This window comes from Pollachius pollachius (assembly GCF_949987615.1).
Source record: "Pollachius pollachius genome assembly, chromosome: 7".
In the NCBI taxonomy this organism is placed as follows: Eukaryota; Metazoa; Chordata; class Actinopteri; order Gadiformes; family Gadidae; genus Pollachius; species Pollachius pollachius.
Genome location: NC_136940.1, coordinates 13380185 through 13404810, shown reverse-complemented (window position 1 = coordinate 13404810; position 24626 = coordinate 13380185). Strand labels below are relative to the sequence as shown.

Sequence of the window (24626 nt, the reverse complement as noted above, 5' to 3'; positions counted from 1 at the left end):
TCAAAGCTGGCTGTGAACTGTTCAAGATCATATTCCGCGGAATTCCATCTGAAGTTTTGGAAGACTTAAGATTTGATATCTTCAGCAAGCGGGCCGCAGCTGGGAGCATCAAGCCTGAGAAACTGCCTCCAACTACAGGAGCTGCAGCACAGCACTCTTTGCGGGCATGTCTCCAGACCAGAGATTGGCTACTGCTACAAAGTCCATCACTGGATGTCCATGAGTATGGATGTAAACAAGGAAAACAAGGTTATGCACCAGTCCCTACAACAGATCCCATTGCACCGGACTACCCTCTGAAGTTAGTCAGCTGCAACTGTGCAGGTGAGTGTGGCACTCTCAGATGCTGCTGTAAAAAGCAAGAAGTCAAATGTATTTCTGCTTGTTGGAACTGTCATGGTAACTCTTGCCAGAACATCAACCAGGCAGATGATAATAGTAGTGAGGAAGATGCAGGGGAGTTGGATGAGGTTTGTTAAAATGTCAACTGATGACGCAAGTTTTGAATTGTAATTGTTCAATCAAAACACTTTTTGTGGATTTTCCTTTTTTTCTTTTCAAAAATAATGACTGAGATAGATTCAGCACCCCTAAAAAACCCTAGTTAGCCATCTCAAAAGGCACTTTTGTTAGAATTTTTTTTCTCACTATTTTTACCCAGGCCCTCTGGGCACCCCAACTTTGATTGGCTCTCAAGGCGATTCCCAGAGGATTTGGCTATGGATAAATTGGGAGGTGTTACTAGACACCTATAGGAACACATGGAAAAAAAAAGCTATCGTAATAAACTATTTCAGGAAATGGCAAAAAAAAGACCTAACTTTCCTAACTATCTATTGGAAATGGTCTGTGATTTATATTAAATATTTGTGCAACCTTTACGCATCACATGTATAGTTCTGAAAGGAATGGTGTGGTTATGTTTATTGTTGTTAAACAACTTGTTGGCTTATGTAGCTTCTGTTTGATATTTTATTTATAGCCTAAATTAAGACAGAATACTCTGTTCAGATACTTAGACTGGCAAAAACGATTTTAGGAATAGCTGCCAATGCTAGCATTTGGCTAGCACTCTGACAACTTCACCGGTATAGCATAATAGATATTCCTCATGAAACAACTAGAACCCCTTCGCTGCGGAAACTGGCTTTGTGTCTGTCAGGCAAAACGGCAGGAAGGAAGGAAACCCTTAATAATAATAATTCATTATATTTATATAGCGCTTTTCAATGACCCAAAGACGATTACAGTGAAGCGGGGGACCTAACTCACCACCACCAGTGTTGATTATGTTGGGGGGGGGGCATTTTTCAAGTTCCCGCAATTTCATTGCATAAAATTGCATAAATATGCTGCATATTTCATCGCATTTTTTAAGACAACGTGCCGCATAATCAGGGATTTTTGGCGGCAACAATCACAAAAAAATGCCACATTTTTCTGGAGGGACTGGAGAGAGAGAGCAAAGTAGCAACGTAAATATTTCCCATGCCAAAAAAGCTTTGTTGAATTGAGACAGAGCGAGAGATGGAGAGGTAACGTGGAGAAAGAGAATCCTCTGGTTTGGATGGGTTATTTACCATTGTTTAAGTGGATCTATCAGTCATGTGTGTGTGTGTGTTGAATCCGTTAGTGTTTCTTCATGTTTAAAGTGGGTGTGTTGGTGTGAGTGTATACCTAATGTGTGTATGTTTCTACATGTGTTTGTGGGCGTTTGTTTGTGTGTACCAAATGTGCGTGTGTGTGTGTAACTAATGTGTGTGTCGGCGCTTGTGTGTGTTTGCATCAATATAATTTGTACCTGTGGCATGTGTGTGTTTGTGTACATCTAATGTATATGTGTTGGTGTGTGCAGAGGGAGAACCGGCGTCTACAGGAGGCCAGCATGCGTCTGGAGCAGGAGAACGATGACCTCGCCCACGAGCTAGTCACCAGCAAGATCTCCCTGCGGAACCACCTGGACCAGGTCCCTCCCTCCCTCCCTCCCTCCCTCCCTCCCTCACCCACTCACTCACTCACTCACTCACTCACGTTGCAAACACACACACACACACACACACTCAACTTTGAGAACATGTGAACCATAAGGATTAATAAGGCTCCCATTATAATGTCATAATGTGACAGCACATTGGATGAGATGTCTAAGCACTTGCTGATCAGTGGCATTTGTGTGTGTGTGTGTGTGTGTGTGTGTGTGTGTGTGTGTGTGTGTGTGTGTGTGTGTGTGTTGCAGGTGGAGGACAAGGCTGATGTTCTGAACAAAGAGCTGCTGAACACCAAGGAGCGCCTTGTGGAGACAGAGGAGGAGAAGAGGAGACAAGACGAGGAGACGGCGCAGGTCTGTCTTCCATCCTAACATTTCTATCTCTCCTATGATTTTCACTATCTGGTCTTCCTTCTACCACCAAAGAAGAGTCCTTTTTCCATCCTGGTGGATGTCTTTTATACACCCTAACAAATCTTCTATCTGCCCTAACAGGTTAGATTGGTCCTAATGAGTCCTCTATCTGTCCTTAGGAGTCCACTATTTGTCCTTAAAAGACCAGTATCCGTCCTACCAAGTCCACTCTTTGTCCTAATGAGTGCTCTATCTGTCCTAACAAGTCTTCCCCATCGTACGAGCCACATAGTGACTCTATGGTTTCTCTGATTCAATTATTCTCTCTCCCAGCTGAAGGAGGTGTTCAGGAGAGAGCTTGAGAAAGCAGAATCGGAGATCAAGAAAACGACAGCTATCATTGCGGAATACAAACAGGTAGGACGCCCCCAAAAGCAAATGTCACATGCTGCATTCAGTTTCATGCCGTACATGCAGACTTTCTTTTCAAAATTTTTGACAGATTTTGACTTTGATGAACTGGACCTGAACCTTTTTGAATAAAAGAGGTGTCAGGTGCTGGGTTGGTGTTGCCATGGTGACTAAATGTTGTCTCTGTGTGTGAATGGGACAGATCTGCTCCCAGCTGAGCAGTCGCCTGGAGAAGCAGCAGGCCGCCACTAAAGAGGAAATGGACATCGTACGGGTGAGACGCCACTTTTAGCAAGTAGCTAGCTTTAAAGACAGCTAGTTACTAGCTGGACGATATTCAGCTAAAAGCTAGCCTTAAAGATATTCAGGTAGTATCTGAAAATCTGGAACCTATTTTACAACCATATTGGGACCAAGGGACTACTTTTATGGGACATACATTGACGTGTTGCTTTTCCCCTAAGGGTTACATTGCAGCTGCGAACGGGCTGTAAGGGCTTAAAGATAAACTGAACTGAAATTTGAAGTTTAGTTGATACAACAGATGTATTGTCTGCCTTCTCATTGGTACAATAACTAAAAATGGCTGAACTTGCTAAAAGGGATTAAATTGTACGGTGAAAGTGTTACAGGGCCGCCATTGGATTTCAACAATCATCTACGTCACTGGCATGGTAACCTACTCCTACTCTGTGGCTCTAGCAGCCATAGCAGGTAATGAGTCAGGCTCTGAGGCACGCTGAAATGGCTACGGAAAAGCAAACAACCAGGTCTACAGGAGGATCATCTTATTGCATTGCCCCTGGCTGCAGTAATGAATAATATAGGGCCACGGCAGCTGGGGTAATCATACATTTCCGTAGGCTACCTTTGAATAGGAAACCAGTCCTTAATACATGGCTGGCAGCCTTAAAACTGACTAACCCTCCAATAGCCCCTGTCCTTTCAATCTTCACAAGCTAGCACTCCGACCATAAAGTGTATAAACTATTACTCCGACGATATCCCAGATCTATGTTTCCAAGCTGCTAATTAAACCACGGCGGGTCTGTAAACAGAACTGTCCTTCTCTACTTACCCTGATGTTCGCCGACTAGCCGATTGCTGATGCAAAGGGAGTTCAACTCAAAAGTAGTTTCATAGTTAGATGTATCTGTGCAGTATCCATCTGTGCAATATCCATCAAGATCCACCAGAAAGTAAACCTCCAACATCCACCTAAAGTAAACGTGACACTCGTGAATCCGCCTCGCATCATCCGCGGGTGTATCTCCCAAAGTGCATCTAGCATGTCTTTCAGGTCCCGTCCACCCGGCGCAGATTTTTTTAATAAACCATGTTCTTTAATAGGTCCATGGTCGCAGGGTGGTTTCAAATAAAACCGGACCTATGCGGTTTCGTGTTAGGATTCGTGTGGACGCCTGAAGCGACGTTAGAGTTGCGTTGAAAGTTACAGGTTTTTTTTAAATTATTTTTGTAGCTTTAAATACAGCCCCTTGGTCAATTTAATTACTAACTGTACATTAAAAGGTATTTCTACTCAATCTAAAAGGTTAAACAACTACTATCTCCTCCTCGACTTGAATGTTTTTATACAGCGCGCAGGCTGGATGCGCACAAGCTTGATGCGTTTCACTTTTTTTTGTGGAGAACCAGCGCCTTGAATATGTAGGTACTACAGCATTTGTACAGCTCGTTGCGTTTCCGCAATGAGTCCGTCTTTACGGAGATATTCCTGAAACGCATCAAAGGAAAACGGAGGGGGAATGATAGTTTTCGCCTTGTTTCTTGGTTGCTATTCATGGGGCGCTCCAGTGTCTCCGCTCGGACGTCCCTTAAAGAGAGCATGGCCACTTCCAAAACCTCTCTCTCGCCGCACAGCATTCGAAATGCCCTATGCATGGTTATGCAACCTAATCCCCATGGTCAAGGTTGACCGGGACCTCTCGGCAGCAGACCGATTCAATGGCAGTGTCCATGCTCCGTCAGCACCCACACGCACACCAGTCACACCCACACGATCCGAAGGTGGAGCTGGAGCCTGAAATTGATCCCTCTCCACCGGGTTGCAGTCGGACAATACAGGCATGTCGCTCACAGGCTCAAAAGCGTAATCAGCCATATTAAAAGTGTAGTGTAGAGTGTAGAAGACGTTTGCGTGTCTGCAGCAACGACCTAGTCCTACCATGCCAGTGACGTCATCGGCGCTCTAATACTAAAAGACGCATTTTCTTTTGTTGCCAAAAAAGTTATATATTGATTTTTTAATTTTTTTTTTTTGTGTCATTTTTTTATAATGGTCATAACTAACACGTTATCGATGTTGATTATTTCAGTTCAGTTCATCTTTAAACGCTCTTGTGCAATACTGGACCAATACAAAATTGTTTGTCCACATTAGTCACATAGACCCAAAATAATGTAAGTTATCCTCTAAAGATATTAAGGTATTAGCTAGCCTTAAAGACAGCTTTTAGATAGCCTTAAAGACAGGCTGGCTGGTTTAGTAGTAAGCTAATAGCTAACCTCAAAACAGCCAGCTTGTTGCTAGCCTAAAGACAGTTGGATAGGAGATGAAGGGTGTACCTTCTCCATCAATGCTAACAATATCTTTAGCAATACAAAATACCAATCCAATCAGGCTAAAAAATTGGATGTATCCACTCTGAATTACAATGGCACTTTGTACAATGTGTGTGTGTGTGTGTGTGTGTGTGTGTGTATGCGTGTGTGTGTGTGTGTGTGTGTGTGTATTGTGCAGAGTAAGGTGATGTCCTGTGAGCGATGCAGGGATGTGTTTAATGCTGAGGGGCCCCTCCACACGCTGGCCCCGAGCCAGGAGGGCCTCAGGGCCGGCCAGGGAGACGATGAGAAGGACTCCCTGATGGATCAGCTGAGGGAGCTGGAGCTTGAGCTGGCCCAAACCAAGCTGCAGCTGGTGGAGGCCAAGTGCAGGATACAGGTAGGCTACCGGAGGGTTTAATGTCTCCTGTGTGGTCCTAATCCTAACCCTACTGCTCAGTCCTCAGCTCTTTGCTCAGCTCTATATTGGATAATTACTTTTTTAATGTATTTTATGTATTCTCTTAATCTTAATCTTCTCATTTTATCTATTATCTGCTACAAGAAAACGAATACCCTTGCACATTCTACATTAACTAATAGTACATGAATTTATACTTACTGTAATAATAGCTCATCCCATTCACAAAACATCCATCTGTATCTAAGGAAACAAAAAAACACATACATGCACGCACACAGACACACACACTAACACTGGCTGAAATGAAGATGGAGAACAGCGATGGAGCAATGACGCATCCCTGCTTAACACCTGTCAACCCGAAAGGGCTCCGTTTCGTCTCCAGTCTCCAGTTGTCAAACAGCAGTCGCAGCACTCGGATATATTTTTCTGGGCAGACAATTTTTGCCAGGAACAGCCAGAGGGCCTGACGGTTGACTTTGTCAAAGGCTTGGTTAGGTCTATGAAAGCCATGTATAGAGGTTGATTCTGTTCCCGGCACTTTTCCTCAGTGCCTCTGTTTGGGCGGAATCCATTCTGAGACTCAGGAAGGGTGCTTTCTGACAGGGGAGTGAGTCTATTGGCCAGAACCCGAGCTAATGCCTTCCCTATGGCAGAAATTCCCACAGTCCACCTTGTCACCCTTCCTAAAGAGGGAGATGACTAGGGATGGGGATCATTAATATTATTTATCTATACCATTTTCGATAATCCTTAACGATCCAAGTTTTTATCAATACCACTATCAATACTTTATATTATTTGGTGGAAATACAACGCTTTTTTAGTGATTAGGAAAATATTTAGGAAATAAATAATTGTTTTTTAAATTAAATATGTAATTATTAATAAATATTGTCATCAGTAGTTTTAATTATATATTCTAAAATAATCTGAGCACTATACAACTGTATTAGTAATACAGAAACATGAGTAATACAATATTACTCATGTTTCTTAATCACCCTATTCTGACAATATTAGGATAAATAATAAATAATAAATGTAATGAAGCTTAGAAATAAGATAATTTCAAAAGCACAAAAACAGGTGTAAATTAAACTAAGGTAAAGGGGATTTGATCAAGATTTAGAACCAAGGTATATGAACGTGAGGTGATTTAAAGTAAGGTCTAAAACCCAAGGTCTATTAATGTGAGGTTATTTATTGAATGTTAAATACCTAAGGTCTATTAGATGATTTAATGAATATTAAAAAATGAAGGTCTCTTAGTATGGGGTGATTAAATGATTGTTTTTTTTGTATTTTCAATGACATGGCGACCAGAGGTAGGCTACGATAAAATGTTAAGCCAATGGCCAATCCGATTAGCCCAAGAATCAGAAACACAATCTAGCTGTCTTTGCTAAGTAAGCATATTGGGTCTCTCTCTCTCTCTCTCTCTCTCTCGTCTGTAGTCATGCGGCGTGGGGCGCGGAACTGCATAATTGCTTGACCTGGGCTAACGTCTCGTCCTTTCCGTGCTGCTCGCCACAGTACTATAAAAAGTAAAATATGCAATATTATAAAAATGACAGTATCTTCCATAAACAGATAAATTAAAGATAAATTAAAGTGTGCTATAGTGCTTTATTGTGGAAAGAATGAGTCCATGGGGATGAGATTAAGGTCCTTCTCTCGTCACAACAGGTGACCCTATAGGGAACATAGTGAAGCAGATAAAGATGGCAGGAATGTACTCTGTAATGGCAGATGAGGCCAGAGACGGACACATTGAGCAGCTTGCTGTGTGTGTGTGTGTTTCGTGACCAAAGAGGGCCAAGTCACAGAAAGTTTTCTTGGGCTATGGAAACTGAAGGGATTGGATGCCAAGTACATTACAGATGCAATTGAGGAACTGTTGCAGTCGCACACGTTGGGAGGTCTGCTGTGTGTTGCCCAAGCTTATGATGGTGCATCTGTCATGAGTGGAGAAGTGGGGGGTGTGCAAGCCCACTTCAGGGAGCTACACCCTGAAGCAGTATATGTGCACTGCTATGCACACCAATTTAATCTTGTTTTGTGCTATACATGCAAAGCAGTACTAGCGGCTTCGAAGTACTTTGAACTGTTGGAAAATCTGTACACCACTTTCAGTACTTCCCTAGTGAACCACGACAAGTTCCTAGAAGTACAGAAATAACTTGGATTAACACCATCTGAACTGGTGCAGCTCTCCACCACACGATGGGCATGTAAGATGAGGTCTATCAAAGCTGTGCTGAAAAACCTTCCTGCCATCCTGTCCTGCCTCAGCTCAACGAAGACCTCCACGAACAAGGGGATCCTATCAAACCTCCACAGGCCAAAGACGATGTACATGCTGCTCATGTTTTCCAAACTCCTTGGAATAACGGAAGGATTACACAGGTATCTTCAGGGGGAAAGTGTGGACTTGGGCAAAGCTGCCCAGTACAAAATGGCAGTACATCAGACTTTGAAACGGATCCGCACAGATGATAGTGCTGAGGAGATGTTCAGAAGATCCATGGTCTTATGCGAGGAACATCATATTCAGCTTCCAACTGGTCCCAGACATGATGATTTTGTTGTGAAGTCAGCCTGCATGACCAGCTCAGATGATTTCAAATGTCAGCTTTTTCATCCATGCCTGTACAGGATGGAGGATGAGGAGCTCACCTGTCAGTTTTCAAGTGTGGGAGACGAGATTAGGTCAGGTATTCAAGCCTGCAACCCAACATCTGAGGTCTTTCTCTCTGAAGATTCCCTCAAAAACCTTGCACGCCATTACAAGATTGAGCTGAGGTCAGAAGAAGTTCTGGTGGCTACAACATTCATCAGGAGAAAGATGGAAACCCAGACCATCCCTGACACTGCCAGTGTCTTCCAAATGCTGGATGCTAACATGTTTCACACTCTAAGAGCTGTAGTTCAAGTTGCTTTGATTATTCCAGTCAGCAGCTGTAGCTGTGAGCGTTCCTTCAGTGCCTTGTGGCGCCTTCACGCTTGGCTTTGGAGCAATATGGGGCAAGAAAGGCTCAACGACCTGGCCGCTATGATGATTGAAAGAGAAAATGTGTCTGTCATAAGCAGGGATAGCGTAATTGACAGGTTTTCTCAATGCACGCAGGTATAGCAGGGATGGAAATTAACGCCACCATACAAATCCACCCGCAAAGGGCGTGTGGCGGGTGTTAATTTCCATCCCATGAATTGTGTCACTTCACCCGCCAATGTGTCGGGTAATACTTTCCAGTCAGGTCCGTTCAAATTTGCATATTTAATACATTCGTCATACGGCGCTGCACAGTTCCACAACCATTACTGTCAACATCCAGCCCCCTTCTTCTTCTACGCCTCTTTTGCTGAACTGCGATTGTCAACATCCGGGATAATATACCAGTAACCATAGAGATAATATGCCGGTATCAACATTCGGTATAGTATGCTAGGCTAATTATTGACATATAAAGAAAGAACTACTAGCGAAAGCAATGTTGCGTTTCCTCACCGGGGGAAAGAGAACAGCTGAGGAGAGTGTAGGCCAGGTACAGGTGGCGGATGATAGTACTGCTGTCATCCCAAAAAAAAGAAGCGTTGTTTTAATAAGAGATGGCGAACATCGGACAGTGGGCAACACCGTGACTGGCTGGTGTTTGACGGGACGAGCCAGACAATGTTCTGTGCTCTCTGTGTAAACATGCTTCGGATGGCCACAGTTCCAATAGTTTTGTGAGTGGGACACAAAACCTAAAATTGGAAGCCGTGAAGGACCACGAGTCCTCAAAAAGTCACCTTCACGTTTTGAAAATTGCCAAGGGAAAATCAGCGCCCGAAACCACGACAGTGATGAGGACGCTCGTTAGCCTCAAAACAGCCCAGCTTGATAGAATTTCGAAGTTGGCTCTACTATTTCGAAATGCACACGCAGTTTCCAAAAAGGGAAGGCCGTTTCAAGACTTCGAATGCCACTGCACGTAAGTTATTTTTTTATTTTCTATTAGGCCTAATGCAATAGTTTGTTGTTGTCGAAAAACTAGCATGTTGGGTAACCTTAGAGCTCTGCTCACTTGTTTGGCAAACAGCTGCTTTCTGTCAGTCTGGTCAAAACAGATGTCAAGTGTGTGTGCTAAGAGGTAGGGCTGTCCCGAATACCATTTTACAGGCTTAGAATACTCGTTGGATATTCCGAACGAGTATTCCAATACTCGTTCAAAAACAACATTAATAATTGAACAGTAAAAAAGTCGGAGTTCCTTACTTTGCTATTCCGTTCCAAATCAGCTGTCATCTGTGCCATCGTAGCCCTTACAGGAGCTTATCAATTCATCCCGTAACGTGCATATAAATCCATACAAAGATCAAATTTTTAGTCGTTTGTGTCGATATTAAATCCATCATTGACCGGGTATTCCTTTGACAAAAGCCAGTCTGTGAATGCGCAATAGCAGGGCTGCATAGCGAACGTACACAAACAGATACGCTAACGAGTTCCTCCATATATATATATATATATAATTTAATGTATTCTGACGTTTTTTAATGTGTCTTGCACTTATTAAGTCATTGTTTCTTGTTCTTGTCTTGCCTGTTTTCAAATGTTTAATTTTGAATGCATAGGCAGAGTATGAGTCTTACTATACCGAGAGGATACATCTGTTGCATTATAGGGGCAGATTTCATTATACATCTGGTTGAATTGAAGAAATGTAAAGGCCAGTGCACTGGAAAAACAAATGTTCCTATTGACTTATGATGGTGTAGCCATGCATGTTGTTTTATTGTTTTCTATTGAAAATATTTTGTATAGATGAATTATCCCCAAACTTATCATCGTAACACCTTTGAAATAAACATGACTTAACATGGCAGATACCTGTGTATTGTTTATCATATGCGGTAAGAGTGTAACATTTTCAACTCAGTTCCTTGGTAGCACCAACTTACAGTAAAAATCACTTCTGGTAGAAAAAATGATGTGTATGCAAAACACTTTTCTTATCTATTGTTACTATTATATTGTTTCAAATGTCAGCATTTATTTAAAAAATATATAATATATAAAAAGTGGCTGAAAAAAAGATGAGTGGCTGGTAGATTTTTAAATCTACCTGCCAGTGGCTGGTGGGCCAAAAAGTTAATTTCCATCTCTGAGGTATAGCCTTATGTTGCCACCACAAAACTAGAATAATCACTGGGGAAGGGGTAGACAATAGTTGGAATGAAGTGTGAAGAAGAAATCAAATGAGCCGTGTAAGAATCCATAGAGGAACAGATAAGAGAAAAAAAATGGGGACGGAATAAAGATGAATCATTTTTGGACTTAAGTCCTTCAGTTAAAACATTTTGGCTCATAGTTTTAATACAGTTAATTGAATCAGTCCCTCACCATAATTCATTCAATATTTTATTCATTCATTCAGTCATTCAATTTGTTCTCATTTACATTGCTGAGATGTACCAACTAAGGAATGAGAATCTTGTTTCACAATACTTTGCATTTGTAATATGTTTTCTTTCCATTAAATAGAGTTGCCTTATAGGAGAAACCTTTCACTCTCTTCCTTTTTTTAAAAAAAGGCATTTAACATTACAAGGCACTTTGAATCTACTGAAAGTTAGTCTCAAATTATAAGTCAATTTTTTTATTTTTTTTATTGTAGTTTAAATAGAAATCTCTAGAAGTCAATAGTTGAGTTGTTATTGTTTCTTTCCATTAAACAGTATTGTCTTGAGCAGGCCCTGCAACTCAAAATGTAGGCTATGAATTCAAAGAGATTTAGGATTTGCCAATGTCCAGTAGGTCACCCTAAAATGGACTAGAATGCAGGAAATTGCTTTTTAGAAATTCAAAAATTTCTGGGGGAGGACACCAAGACCCCCCTCTGGGCTAAGCCCCGGATGTACACAAAGTCTGGCTCCACCTCTCCTTCCTAGTGGACAGATTTGAAATGGCGTAAGATATTACACCACATATGGACACTAGACCTCCTCAGCTTACCAATGATAACACAATTTCAAAATTCCACTTTGGAAATTTGGAGATATTTCAGCTTGAACTCCACACATATCATGCGATTTTGCTATTTTGCTCAATTTCGTTGCGCTTCCAAGTGGCCAGATTTGAAATGGCGTTAGATACAACCCCAGATATGCACACTAGAATTCCCCAGCTTTCTAATTATACCACGAATACAAAAAATTCACGGAAGGAATTTGGAGATATTTCAGCTTAAACTCCACACATATCATGCGATTTTGCTCAATTTCGTCTTCACAATCGTCTGTGGCAGTGTTCATGGCTGGCAACGCCGTATCCAACACAGCCACAGTTCTACTGGGCAAAGCTCGCCATCGTAGAATCAATCTTCCTGGGATCAAACAAAAAAACCAACTTGCACAAATAGTGCAGAATTATAAGTTATCTGGTACTTACAATTCTGCACTATTGTATCAAACATGAGATTTTACTCATCTATATTACAATGTGTAACCAAAAACCAAGGTTATATTTATAAATATAATGAAATGAATTGTCACCTATCAGAACAATTACCACAAAGAATGAAATACTAATCTTGACTTACAATATCACACAGTATTTAATCAAACAATTTATTATTTATCTTTTTAAACCATGTTTCTAACTTAACATTTGTAATTTAAACTATTTTTATACATATTTATGTTTTAACCATTGAAATGAATGAAATTATTCTTAAAATTTATTTAACAAGGCTGAATCCGAATTCATTCCTCATTGCTCAACCCTACCCCTCATTGCTCAACCCTAACCCTAACCCTAACTTTTAAGCCGACCCCATACCCCTACCCTTCTTCCCCTACCAAATGGGACAACCTTACCCTGTGACGTCATTGGTAGTCCCTACCCTGTGACGTCTTCCTTAGTCATCATTAGTCAACTCAAAATGCTTGACCCCCAACCTCCCTGTGACCCCCTAGCAGATAACCAGACACCTGGTAATGCTACAAGGGACAGACTGGCTGCCATTGTCTCGGGCAACGACCAAGCCCCATTGTAAAGATGTTTAACCTGAAATGGTATTTATATTATGTATTTTGTAATTGGCATGTTTAAATTAAGTTTTTTTTTAATACTACAATCTGTCCCTCGTAATATACCATTTATTTTGAATGTCACTTAGCTACATGTTAAAGGTGGTATTAGATAAGAATCGGTTAAGAACAAGAACACTTTAAAGAAGAAACACTTTATTTACATAAAGAAATAAATATAAAAACCTACAATTCCATGGTCCCTATACCATATATATTCTGCTCTTGCTCTCGATTAGGTTATCTTAGCAGATAGCTAACATGAAGTTGGTCCCTTGAAATAAAAGCCCAGGAAACGTGGAACGGTTTAGGCTTTTGATAAGGTTCTTGTTTACTTCCAAACTTGTAAAACTGTAAAAACATACAAAACATGAATTTACAACCTGCTCATGTAAATGAATATACAATATACAAAGCTACGATAAACTAAGCAATAGCATTCAACAAGAGTATCCATTAGCATCAGACTTTGTAATCCCGCTAGCTTTAATGCTAATTTTACACTAATTCAATGGGAAATGCTACCGCGATTAGCATTGGCGATTTATAAGTACACCAAGTACCAAATCATTACGAAATTAAACAAACATAATTGTTAAACCACAGAAATGATTTGAATGCTTTAAACATTAATACTCACGGACTAAGACTTTCTCTGGACAACCAAAAAGGGAAGGAACTGACATGCTGTGCTCTCTGGAATGTTGCATTAAACTAGGTAACATGGTAACTATGGTAACACAGGAGAGCCAGAACACAACACACTCATGCAATGCCATTATCAACCACTAGCCGTCTAGAGCAAAAACAAATTGTGGGGGCAGAACAATTTATATATTTGAAAGTAGGCAATGTCTCTTTTATAGAAGGCTTATTTTAATTAATAGAAAATGAATGCGTTAATGTTAAATGAATATTAACTGTATCTATCAGATTGATTCATATCTCATCAAATCGCACCGGATCGTTAGAACATTGAATCGAATCGCATCGAATCGTTCCATATTAAAATGTATCGTCCCTGAATCATATCGTAGCACATGTATCTAGATACGTATCGGATCGTCCTATAAAGGAGGACACCCCTAATAAATATCATACAAACAAGAACCAGTGATATATGGAACTAATATTGCACATTACAAAAAGGCATAAACCATCACATTTTATCAATAACTTGGTCTGTTTTAAACCATCAGTGGATGGTTAATCTTTCTATCTCACTGGGGATTTTAGGGCTACCAATGCAGAAGAGCTGCTTGTGGTGATCGAGGGATGGGCTCTGTGATGGCAGCGGCCTCAATGATCCCCTGAAAGAAAACATAACAAATAATAAATAATAAGGAATTATAACTGGGTTACATGGCCACATGTTATGTACAATATATAATGATAGATAGATAGATATATAGATATTTCTACCAAAATAAATGAAAAAATACACTGGTTTATAAAAAGAAACATCACATTGATCCACCATTCTCCAGGCTAATAAGCATTTTTAAAACAAATTATTGCATTACTTGGTAGGGGATTAAGGCTTATCTTCAAACTGGAGTCCCTAGAACATGGAAGATATGGATATCAAACGACATGAGCCCGGCAGCTGTCCGGCCGCGGCCCACCCAATCGCGGGCCGCCCGACCCCAGTCCATGGCCGGGCTGCGGAGCCCGCTGCCCAAAGCCGGGCAGCGAAGCCCCGCGGTCGGGCTGCCGCAGAGCCCCCGGCGTGATTATTAACATAGATACACTTACATTTGTGGTTTTCCATCCTGTCGCATCTTTTCGCCCGCCATCTTGCCTAGGATTTTTCTTGATTTTCCATTTTCTCGCAAGGTATTATGGGAGCAAGTCAGAACTGTAGCATTTGAGTGTGCCCATCGAAAATCTCAATTTTGAGGGGATGTTAGCCCTCCCCCTTACCCCTTACGCTACCTTTAAATGGGTTACGGACGTGGCTCCACAGCACGTGAACGCGCAACAGCGAGGGTTAGGGCTGAGGTTTTCCTATGAGCAATGAAATCAGACTCAACCCAAGTGCACTATAGTCAACAAAATGAATTCAATCACCCTTAAAGTGGGTTAAGTATGCAGAACAATGTCCATCAGTAACATCAAAATAAGCGCATTGCTCCTTTAAGGTTTCATCATCATGTCTATGCTGCTCTACTAACTAGGATGCATCCTTAGCATAGTGATTGACCTTCGCTAGCATTAGCATATAATTAGCCTGGTATGAACGATTAGCAGCTAGCGCTTAGCATGTAGCTAACGAGTAGCGATCGCATAAGCAATTTATTAAGCACATTTAAAAATGACACCATGAACACAAAAGTATGCTTAAAAAGGTGTCTGAACTCAAACAGCTTTCATAGTATCTTGTTCTCTTTAGTACTAAGCAACAATACATAAGCATTGGCATGTGCATGAACATGCACATATTGTTCATGTGAACCTGAGGTTCACGTGAACAATATAATTCACTTTAGTTATCTTCTATTTTCAATGTTCAGGTCCTAATAAAACAACACCTTATTAATACCATGGAAATATTTATGACTGAATTAATCAAGGATGTAATATTCATTTATGGCGTTTTATACCGGGAGATTCTCTGTTGTGCTTAATACCTGCCGTCTGTCCAGTGTTACGGCTCAAGGTGACCCCTGGAAACGGGATGCTCACGTGTAATTTCCTGCTACTGGAATTATGTCGAGCGCTCCCTACTAGAGAACACATGCTATTGCATCTTTAAATAATAAAGGGTTTAGTAGCCCTATATTCCATATGGGTTACACAAAGATACCACAATTTCAAAAATCCACTGTGGAAACTTGGAGATATTTCAGCTTAAACTCCACAGATTTTGCTATTTTGCTCAATTTCGTTGTGCCTCTTAGTGGACAGCTTTGAAATGGCGTTATATATTACGTCACATGTTGACACTAGACCTCCTCAGCTTTCTAATCATACCAAAATTTCAAAAATCCACTGTGGCAATTTGGAGATAATTCAGCTTAAACTCCACACATATCATGCGATTTTGCTATTTTGCTCAATGTCATTGCGCTTCCTAGTGGACAGCTTTGAAATGGCGTTAGATACAATACAAGATATGCACACTAGACTTCCCCAGCTTTCCAAGGATACCACAATTTCAAAAATCCACTTTGGAAATCTGGAGATATTTCATCTTAAACTCCACAGATTTTGCTATTTTGCTCAATTTCGTTGCGCCTCCTAGTGGACAGCTTTGAAATGGCGTTATAGATTACACCCCATCTGGACACTAGATCTCCTCAGCTTTCCAATGATAGCACGAATTACAAAAATCCACTGTGGAAATTTGGAGATATTTCAGCTTAAACTCCACACATATCATCCGATTTTGCTATTTTGCTCAATTTCGTTGCTTCTCCTAGTGGACAGATTTGAAAGCCTCATCATTTTGCGTGCTTATTTCGATGAACTAGTTGTGAAGGAATTATGTCAATAACATACTTTTCCAAGTTACTACCCTAGTAGACACACATACACACACACACGCTTTATTTGTTTCCAACCATTTAATGTTTTTTTTATGTAAAATCCTTTCCAGGAGCTGGAGCACCAGAGGGGTGTGTTGCTGAACGAGGTCCAGGCTGCCAAGAACTCTTGGTTCAGTAAGACTTTGGGCTCGCTGAAGAACTCCTCCTCTGCCTCCACCTCCTCCTCCAGCACCTCCCAGTCCCACGGCCCCATCTCTCCCAAGGAGGGCACCTCCTAGGTCTACACCTAGATCCCACACACCTGGACCCCACCGCCACCCCTCCCCCTACACCTTGTTTGAAGTAAGGATGTAAAATGAACAGCTAAAGAGTGTGAGCTGCAGAATCATGTTGTGTTCCCTTTCCATTGGTCTAGAAGCAGGAAAAGGGCAGAACTCAATGCTTTTCTGTGTTTTTTATTTGCTGAATAACTTTTTTTGGTTGCTTTCACCTTTCTCCAACATTATGACTACTGCAATCCTGCCTCTAGGCCTACGGCCCACATGCTTTTCAGTCACTGATTGTTGAAACTGATTTATTCAAAGCTTGCTATGGAAGAAATCGTATTTGGTTTCAACTGCTCCCTGCTGTTGCCGGACATGGCAAGTGCAGAGTGATGGACAATTATCAATTGTTGCCATGTGATTATGCTAACAAGAACACGTTGAATCTGTATTTAGTGTCCTACCAATAGGGACGTCTCTTACAAGACTAACATTCTTCTTCACTGACATGGCTGCTTCAATAACCCTCTACAGCTCTGCAAGAACGCGTTCAGAAATAAACTCAAAACCTTAGCTTCTTTATGGTTATACTATAAGTATACAACGTTGTTATATAAATATGTATATGTACTAATTCTTGATGGATTTTTTTTTTAATCTTTGTACAGGAATGTTCTCCTTAAATTTATTTTTGTTGTGTTACTTTAAGGATTTGAATTTTTGTCTATGGTAATGTTTATCCAAATAAGCACAGTGGCTTTGAAGTCAAGGTTCATATTCTTCTGCTCCGAAAACATTCCCTTAATGCCACCGCCCCCAGCTAGGACAGACAGACTCTAACTTCCCCCAGCTAGGACAGACAGATCCTATCTTCCCAGCTAGGACAGATTGACAGACAGACTCTGACCCTAACGACTCTAGCTAGGACAGATAAATACCCCAAGCTAGGACAGACTGACAGACATCTTGACCCTCACTACCCCCAAGTAGGACAGACTGACTGGAAGACAGACAGAAAAACTGACCCGAACCACACCAGCTATGAAAGACTGGCTGGCAGACAAACTGACCCGAACTACCACAGATGGGACACAGACAGACTGACATGTCCAAGTTAAATTTCCCATAAGGTAATCTTGATCTTGAATCATAACAGACTGACCTTTACTACCCTAGACAGACAGACAGGCTGACTCAAACTTCGCCTGCTGATTGTTTCTGATTTACTTTTTAAAGGTGTGTGTTTCAGTATTTTAACCATGTCCATATTCAGCATTATAATACAAGTCATTTTAAGTCCTCCAGCCAATCACACAGCCATTTTGCACAAACGCCTTCATATTTCACAAACACTATAGTTGAACCGTTTGTAGTACCAAGTGATCCTTGTGTCCTGGACGTTGAGCGGAGTTCATTCAGTGTTAACTGAAGGCAGCTGCCAAGTTTTACTCTGTTGTTTTCCATTAATTACGTCACAAATTCAGGTAAGTTTGGTGTGGGCGGAAGGTCATATTTTGAATTTTGCAGAAGGAAGCTGCAACAAGTCCTGATCAATATGTAATTCCTGTGCAGTATCCAATAATAAATGTACCTTCTGATGTTCACCAACGCACCATGTGTTTTTTTTATTGAACACTGAGCAGACATTCAATATTAAAGCTGAACAAGATGTAAAGTTAACATATATGGGTTGTTAAAAACACAAAAGTGTGAACATTACAGTAGTATCTTTATACTTGCAATGTAAGATGTACTTTATTAGTCCCTTTATTAGATATTATAATAAAAGTTAAGGATATGAAGGTTATTCCACAATTCATAATACACCTGTCGACAATGGAAGGTGTAATGTTACATGCATTCTGTTTAAGGGTTCTGAAGTCTCCTCTAGGCCACTGCAGCCTATTCCTGTGAATTTAGAGGTTTGCATTCTCATTGGTTGTTAAAGTCACATGTTAGTCTCTTGATTAGTTTTAAGATCAGAGCCATAGACTAGGGTTGGATTTAGTGATTTGTTTCCGTCATTCAGTTCGCCAAGAGGAGTCGTTCGCGAATCGTTCGTTCATTCGTTCGTTCAGTCGAGTTTCTGGTAGCGGTGAATTGAATCATGCACGGTTCTCTGGGTCAGTCAGACTCAGCCCCTCCCTTGTTCGTTCGTTCATTCGAGTTTAGACTAGAGATGGATTTATTGATTCGTTTCCGCGAACCAGTTCGCGGGATTCAGTTCGCCAAGGGGAGTCGTTCGCGAATCGTTCGTTCGTTCGTTCGTTCAGTCGAGTTTCCGGTAGCGGTGAATCGAATCATACACGGTTCTCTGAGTCAGTCAGACTCAGCCCCTCGTTCGTTAGTTCGTTCGTTCGTTCAGTCGAGTTTCCGGTTCAGTCGAGTTTCCGGTAGAATCATGGAATGAACGGCTCAGACTCAGCGCCTCCCTCGTACTTATTCTCATACGTCAACATTACAACTTTAACCAAACGCAGCGGGATGGGGGGTGTAGTTGATTATTGGATGTTTGACATATCAGCAAAATAATAGACTTGATTTAGCAATGATGGTGGGTGTCCCGGGTGTTTTAGGCTCCCATAAACAGAACCCTGTGCAGCCAAAGACTAAATCTAGCTGCCAAAATTAACACTGCCTTCAAAACGAGAGCTGGTTAATTGTGAAAAATGCATTAAACTGTCATCAGACAACGCAGTTATACGCTATTGTAATGACCTCGCCGGTGACAAACCAGGTCACTGAAAACCCGTAACCAAAGGCAAAAAGCCACACTAACAACAACCGGTTACCCGGGCAACCCCCCAACCCGGTCCCTTCAACGTGCAAGCCCCCCCCCCTCCTGTTCTCCCAAGGCCCTCCCCCAGCTGACCTGATGATTCGCCCCCCACACTGATTGACAAGAAGAACATTCAATGCATGCACAGAGAACAACTGGCATAACGGACAACGAAATACAATGCAACACATAACACACAAACTCTTTAAATGTCCCAGGGTCGCTACACTATAGACTCTAGAGTTTCTGGTATAAAGACTGGGACGAATTTCAAATGATAAATATGTACACTTTATGTTGAAAGTATACTGTCGCAATTTCCATTGAAACGAATTGCGCGGTGAGTAGTCTTCACAACGAGAGCTGGTAGGTTGTGAAAAATGTGGTATAAAGGCTGGGACGAATTTCGAATTATAAATATGTACAATGCATCCTTTAAATACGTCCATGCAACAGATGGCCAATGTGAATAATAGATAGCTCGCTCACTAAGCCCATTTGTTTTTTCCCCATTTAACCTGTTGATTTCTGTCTCTCATTGACTAAAATTCAACGAGAGCGTCCTAGACTCATTCCTAGAACAACATACGATTGGCTGGCTCTCGTGAGTCGTGACGTCTCTCAGTCAGTCCCTCCTCACCACTCACACAGTGAGTGAACGAACTGTCAGCGAGTCAGCGACTAGTGGGTCTGGGAGGAGTCGACTCTGAGAACGAACGAGGCAAACAACACGAACGAGGCGAGAGGGGGAACCAGTTCAGTTCGTTCGTCTTAACGATTCGTTCATTCGAACTGATTCGTTCGCGAACGAGTCAACACTAGTTTAGACACTTGTTGATCTCACTAGCGGGGTGGTAATGTTGTTCACGTAAGCCTGTATATTTCCAAAACGACTCATGTTCTTCAATGGGACTGACAGCAGCAATTGCGATTTTGAATGGTAAACATGAATGAAAACACATACCAAAGTACTTGTTTGACTCTTATTGCATTATTGCATATTTGTAAATGTCAAGATGTAATTTTTTGCGCAACTGGACTGTTGGATTTTCTTGATTTTGCTTGTAATTCCGATTCACTTACCCGTAGTAAGAGAGCGATTGAAAAAGCAGAGTAGCAACAGTCCATTCAGCAATTAGTGTCCAGCCCACTTCTTCTGAGGCAGGAGTTGACAACACAACCATAATCATTTTAAGTGATGCGGTCAATGTAGTGAAACTGTGAGAAAACATTAAAATATATCCCACCCTTTTTGTCCAGAAAAACAGACTGAATATCCTAAAGAAAAATAACAATACATTTATTGTTACTCAATTAAGCTGCAGTTCCATTGGGCAATTTAAGAAATAATGAAATAGCAATCAAATAAATAATAATATTTGCGTTGCAGGCCTGCAGATAATCTAGACGTCAGACACTAAACATAGTTTCCGTACAACACAGTAATGAATCAACAGTAGCCACAGATATCTCCATAAAACAAATGAAATTTAACCAAGATATTGAGTCCGTATCTCCTTGAACAGGTGGCGAAAGTTGTTTGAACACAGTCACAAGCAACGGTTAATTCGCATGCGGAACGGGGACAATGGACGAATAGTTCGAAAAGGGGAATTCCTTCCGACCCAGTGCTACGTGGAAGCAAGTCGAGTGGCAGGGAATTACTCACGGGGGTCACGGGAGGAAGAGAGTGAGACTGGAGGGGAAACACGTGAAATGGATCTGCCGGTCTGGATCGATATCCACTGTAGACTCCGGCGCAGTCTTTCCCTATCCAGACCCGCCAGCCGTCTTCCAGCTGGAAGCATCCAGCACCACACTCCACACCAGCTCACACGCTCCCGGGTCCGGTTCACTTGTCTCTTCGACCAAACGGTTATTTTCCGTCCATGAAACTTCCTCTCCCGTTCTCCAGAGTCATCTCCATCTTCTCCTGTCTCCCTCGCTCCTTCGCCACCTCTTATGTGTCCGTCGCATAAGCCATGCACAAAGTATCATATATATTAAAGAATAACAACTCATTACGTTTAGATGAATGAGATAGTATTTTTTTTTATTAAACAATGAGTGAGACAACAAGAACGTGTGTGTGTGTGTGTGTGTGTGTGTGTGTGTGTGTGTGTGTGTGTGTGTGTGTGTGTGTGTGTGTGCGTGCGTGCGTGCGTGCGTGCGTGTGTGTGAGAGAGAGAGAGAACAGATTCAACAATGGACACAGCAGGTAGCACTATATACTTCGGGCAAACCATTCACAACATATTATAATGTCGCTAACATACTATATATAATGTTATTGATATTAGAAGGTCCACTGTAATACAATTTAGCTTTAATTCAGGACTGATAATATAAAAAGCCCATTTAACACCTTATGTTACATTTAAATGAACAGAAACGTTTTAATTACAATTTGGCTATTTTATGACATTTGTTTGCATGGGATAATTAGGCAGTGTATCCGGTATTATTATTGTGCATGATGTCAGAGACTTGTGATGTAACTGGTAAACATTTTTCACAATATAGTGTCAGGAATGGTGTAATACTTTATTTTTATGCATTGTTATTTTTGTTATTTTGATTACGTCAGACAATGAGATTCCCTGCAGATGAGTACAATTGAAGAATACTGTGTAGTCATTGTCACTTACAAGTTCATTTTCTTGCACTTTGCAGGAACCCAAATAATAAATGTGTAGCACCAGACTGAGCCTTTGGGTTTGCATTCTGTGCCACGCTACATATACTTTATGCCATTACCACACTAATAATAGATCTGAGCAAATTTGTGGTTGAGGACCGAGAGAGAGGGAGGGAGGATCCTCGTTTAGTCAAAAGGGAGAGGGAATAAGTGGTTGAGGAAAAGCTGTCACCCGCTCTGTGATGTTAAATTGTGTCATGGTTCATTGGTTACAACTAACATTTTATAGATCAGTGGTCATAACATGGTTGGCTGTGCAGCGTTTGGATGCTCCAATCGGTCCGAGAAGGGTTACCGAATATTTGGCTTCCCCAAGAACCAAGGACCATGAAGAGATGGATGGCAATGGTCAGCCGTCAAAACCGTCAAATGGCAGGGGGCAGCAACAGTCGAAAAATGTCATGTAAGGCATGTTCACAGAGGTCACTTGCTAGCATTTCAAAGAGCATCATATTTCAAAGTGTAGAGAATTATGACTTTTCGATAATATTTGAAGTGCAATGGAAACTGATGTTACAAAGCCTACAGGTACACTTTGAAGATGACCAATTCACTTCAACAAAAACAGGAGGCAAGTTGAAGTTGAGGCCAGATGCTGTGTGAACAATATTCATTCATCCGCCTAAGCCTAAGAGGAGGAAACCCCTTCTGGGAGGTTGCCTCCAGCACCAATCCTAAATGCAACGGACCACACATATAACCCCAAATTAAACTTCGGTATGATACATGCAGCTACCATTGTTCCCCATTTTATGTAATTCAATGGATAGATTGTAACAGGATCTATGATATACTGTGCAGGTTTAATAGACGGAGACACTCGTGCTGCCGGTGTAGCCTTGGATACTTTATTACAAGCTTGTTTACATTTCCGGTGTTCACCCCTAAACCTTCCCCAACCTCCTTACAGGTTCCTACGCATATCACTACATCTCCCCCTTTTAGTGAGTTTCTTTTGCTTTCTTTGAGTATTAACAATTAATAAACATACTCTTAATTAACAATAAACCTACTCTCCAGTATAACATTTATCGTCGACACTATAAACCTGAGACAAACCCACTTGTGTGAAGTGGTATCTCCTTTAACCAAAACCAAGAACACAGAACATATAATTATTATTACCATCATTCTGTCTAGGGGTCAGGGTGGACTACCTGATACCCCGGAGCCGTGCAGGGATTATTCTACCCTGTGTAACCACGCTCCCTAACTGTATAAGACTGGTGATTACAAGTCCATCCTACTTGGGTTTCTTATGACCCGCCCTGATCTTGTCACGGTAGGAGTCTCTGGAATGACCATGATGTGGAGTCTGTTTCTTCGTAGACTTCCAGAGGGTAGGTCAACGTTGTAAGATATTGGTGTTGGAGCTGGGCCACTGACAGTTCCAGACTGGCTTGTGTTTCTCACCCAGACTCTTTGTCCTGGTCTGAGGTCTTGTCTTTCTTTTGCACGGTGTCTTTTATTGAACCAGAAGGTTTGCTTCTCCTTCATGTCTTGATCCTTCTTTTTGAAAGCCTGGAGGTCAGGCCACTTAGGCTGTAGTTTGTCCTGGCTAACGGGCACAGGTGTTCTGATATGCCGACCCATCAACAGCTGTGCTGGGGATGATCCATGTGACAATGGGGTAGCACTGTAAGCCATGAGGGCCTTGTGTGGATCCTCTCCCTTCCCCAGGAGAGACTTCACTGTCCGCACAGCTCTTTCAGCTTTCCCGTTGCTCTGCGGATAACGGGGGCTGCTGGTCACATGGCTGAAGTCATATTCTTTGGCGAAGTCCGTGAACTCAGTTGCTGAGAATTGGGGGCCGTTGTCTGTGACGACAGTCTCCGGGACTCCATGGCATGCGAATATGGCCTTCAACTTCTCCTTTACATGGCCTGTGGTGGTGGAAGTGAGGTTGGCTACTTCAATGTAGCGTGAGAAGTAGTCGATTACCACAAGGTACATTGCGCTCTTCCACTGAAAAAGATCTGCTGCAACGCGCTGCCTTGGTCTAGCAGGTAATGGCGTCGTCAGCAGTGGTTCTGGTGCATTGTGAACTACTTTTGCACAGATTACTCAGTTTTCCACTTTTTGCTTTATGTTTTTGGTCAGACCTGGCCACCATACAGACTACCGTGCTCTGGCGATGCATTTTGTCATGCCCTGGTGACCTTCATGAATTTTGTCGAGCATCTCCTCTTGCATAGCAACTGGGATGACGAGTCTTTCGCCCTTCATTAGCAGTCCGTCTGCTACTAGCAGATAATGGCGATACTGCCAGTACTGTTGAAGTTCTGGTGGGAGAGCCTTTCTGTTTGGCCATCCTGTCTGCACCATGTTTTTGAGTCTTTTGCAGACATCATCTGTGTCCTGTGCGGCTCTGATCTGAACCAGTCTCCCCTCTGATGCAGGTAAGTGTTCCACTATGTTGTTGATGTACAACCTGACATCTGTCTCCAGCTGCTTTTCCTCCTCTGTAGGCGCGGCTTGGATTGGAGCCCTGGAAAGTGCGTCTGCTGTGACAAGATTTTTCCCCGGCACGTGTTCAATTCTGTATGTGAAGCGGAGTAGTCGCAGTCTGAATCTCAGAACGCG

General features: G+C 41.8%; 1 protein-coding gene across 3 annotated transcripts in view; it reads left to right on the top strand.

Annotated features, from left to right (window-relative positions):
- rabgap1l (RAB GTPase activating protein 1-like) overlaps positions 1-16797 on the top strand; it is a 139401-nt gene extending 122604 nt beyond the window's left edge. For all 3 annotated transcript variants that reach the window (XM_079740203.1, XM_079740202.1, XM_079740204.1), the window contains 6 exons: positions 1856-1966; positions 2237-2341; positions 2675-2758; positions 2955-3026; positions 5514-5714; positions 16414-16797. In XM_079740203.1, the coding sequence (XP_079596329.1) occupies positions 1856-1966; positions 2237-2341; positions 2675-2758; positions 2955-3026; positions 5514-5714; positions 16414-16581 (741 nt within the window). In that variant the 3' untranslated portion in view covers positions 16582-16797. The remainder of the gene's footprint in view (positions 1-1855; positions 1967-2236; positions 2342-2674; positions 2759-2954; positions 3027-5513; positions 5715-16413) is intronic.
- The last annotated feature ends 7829 nt before the right edge of the window (positions 16798-24626 follow it).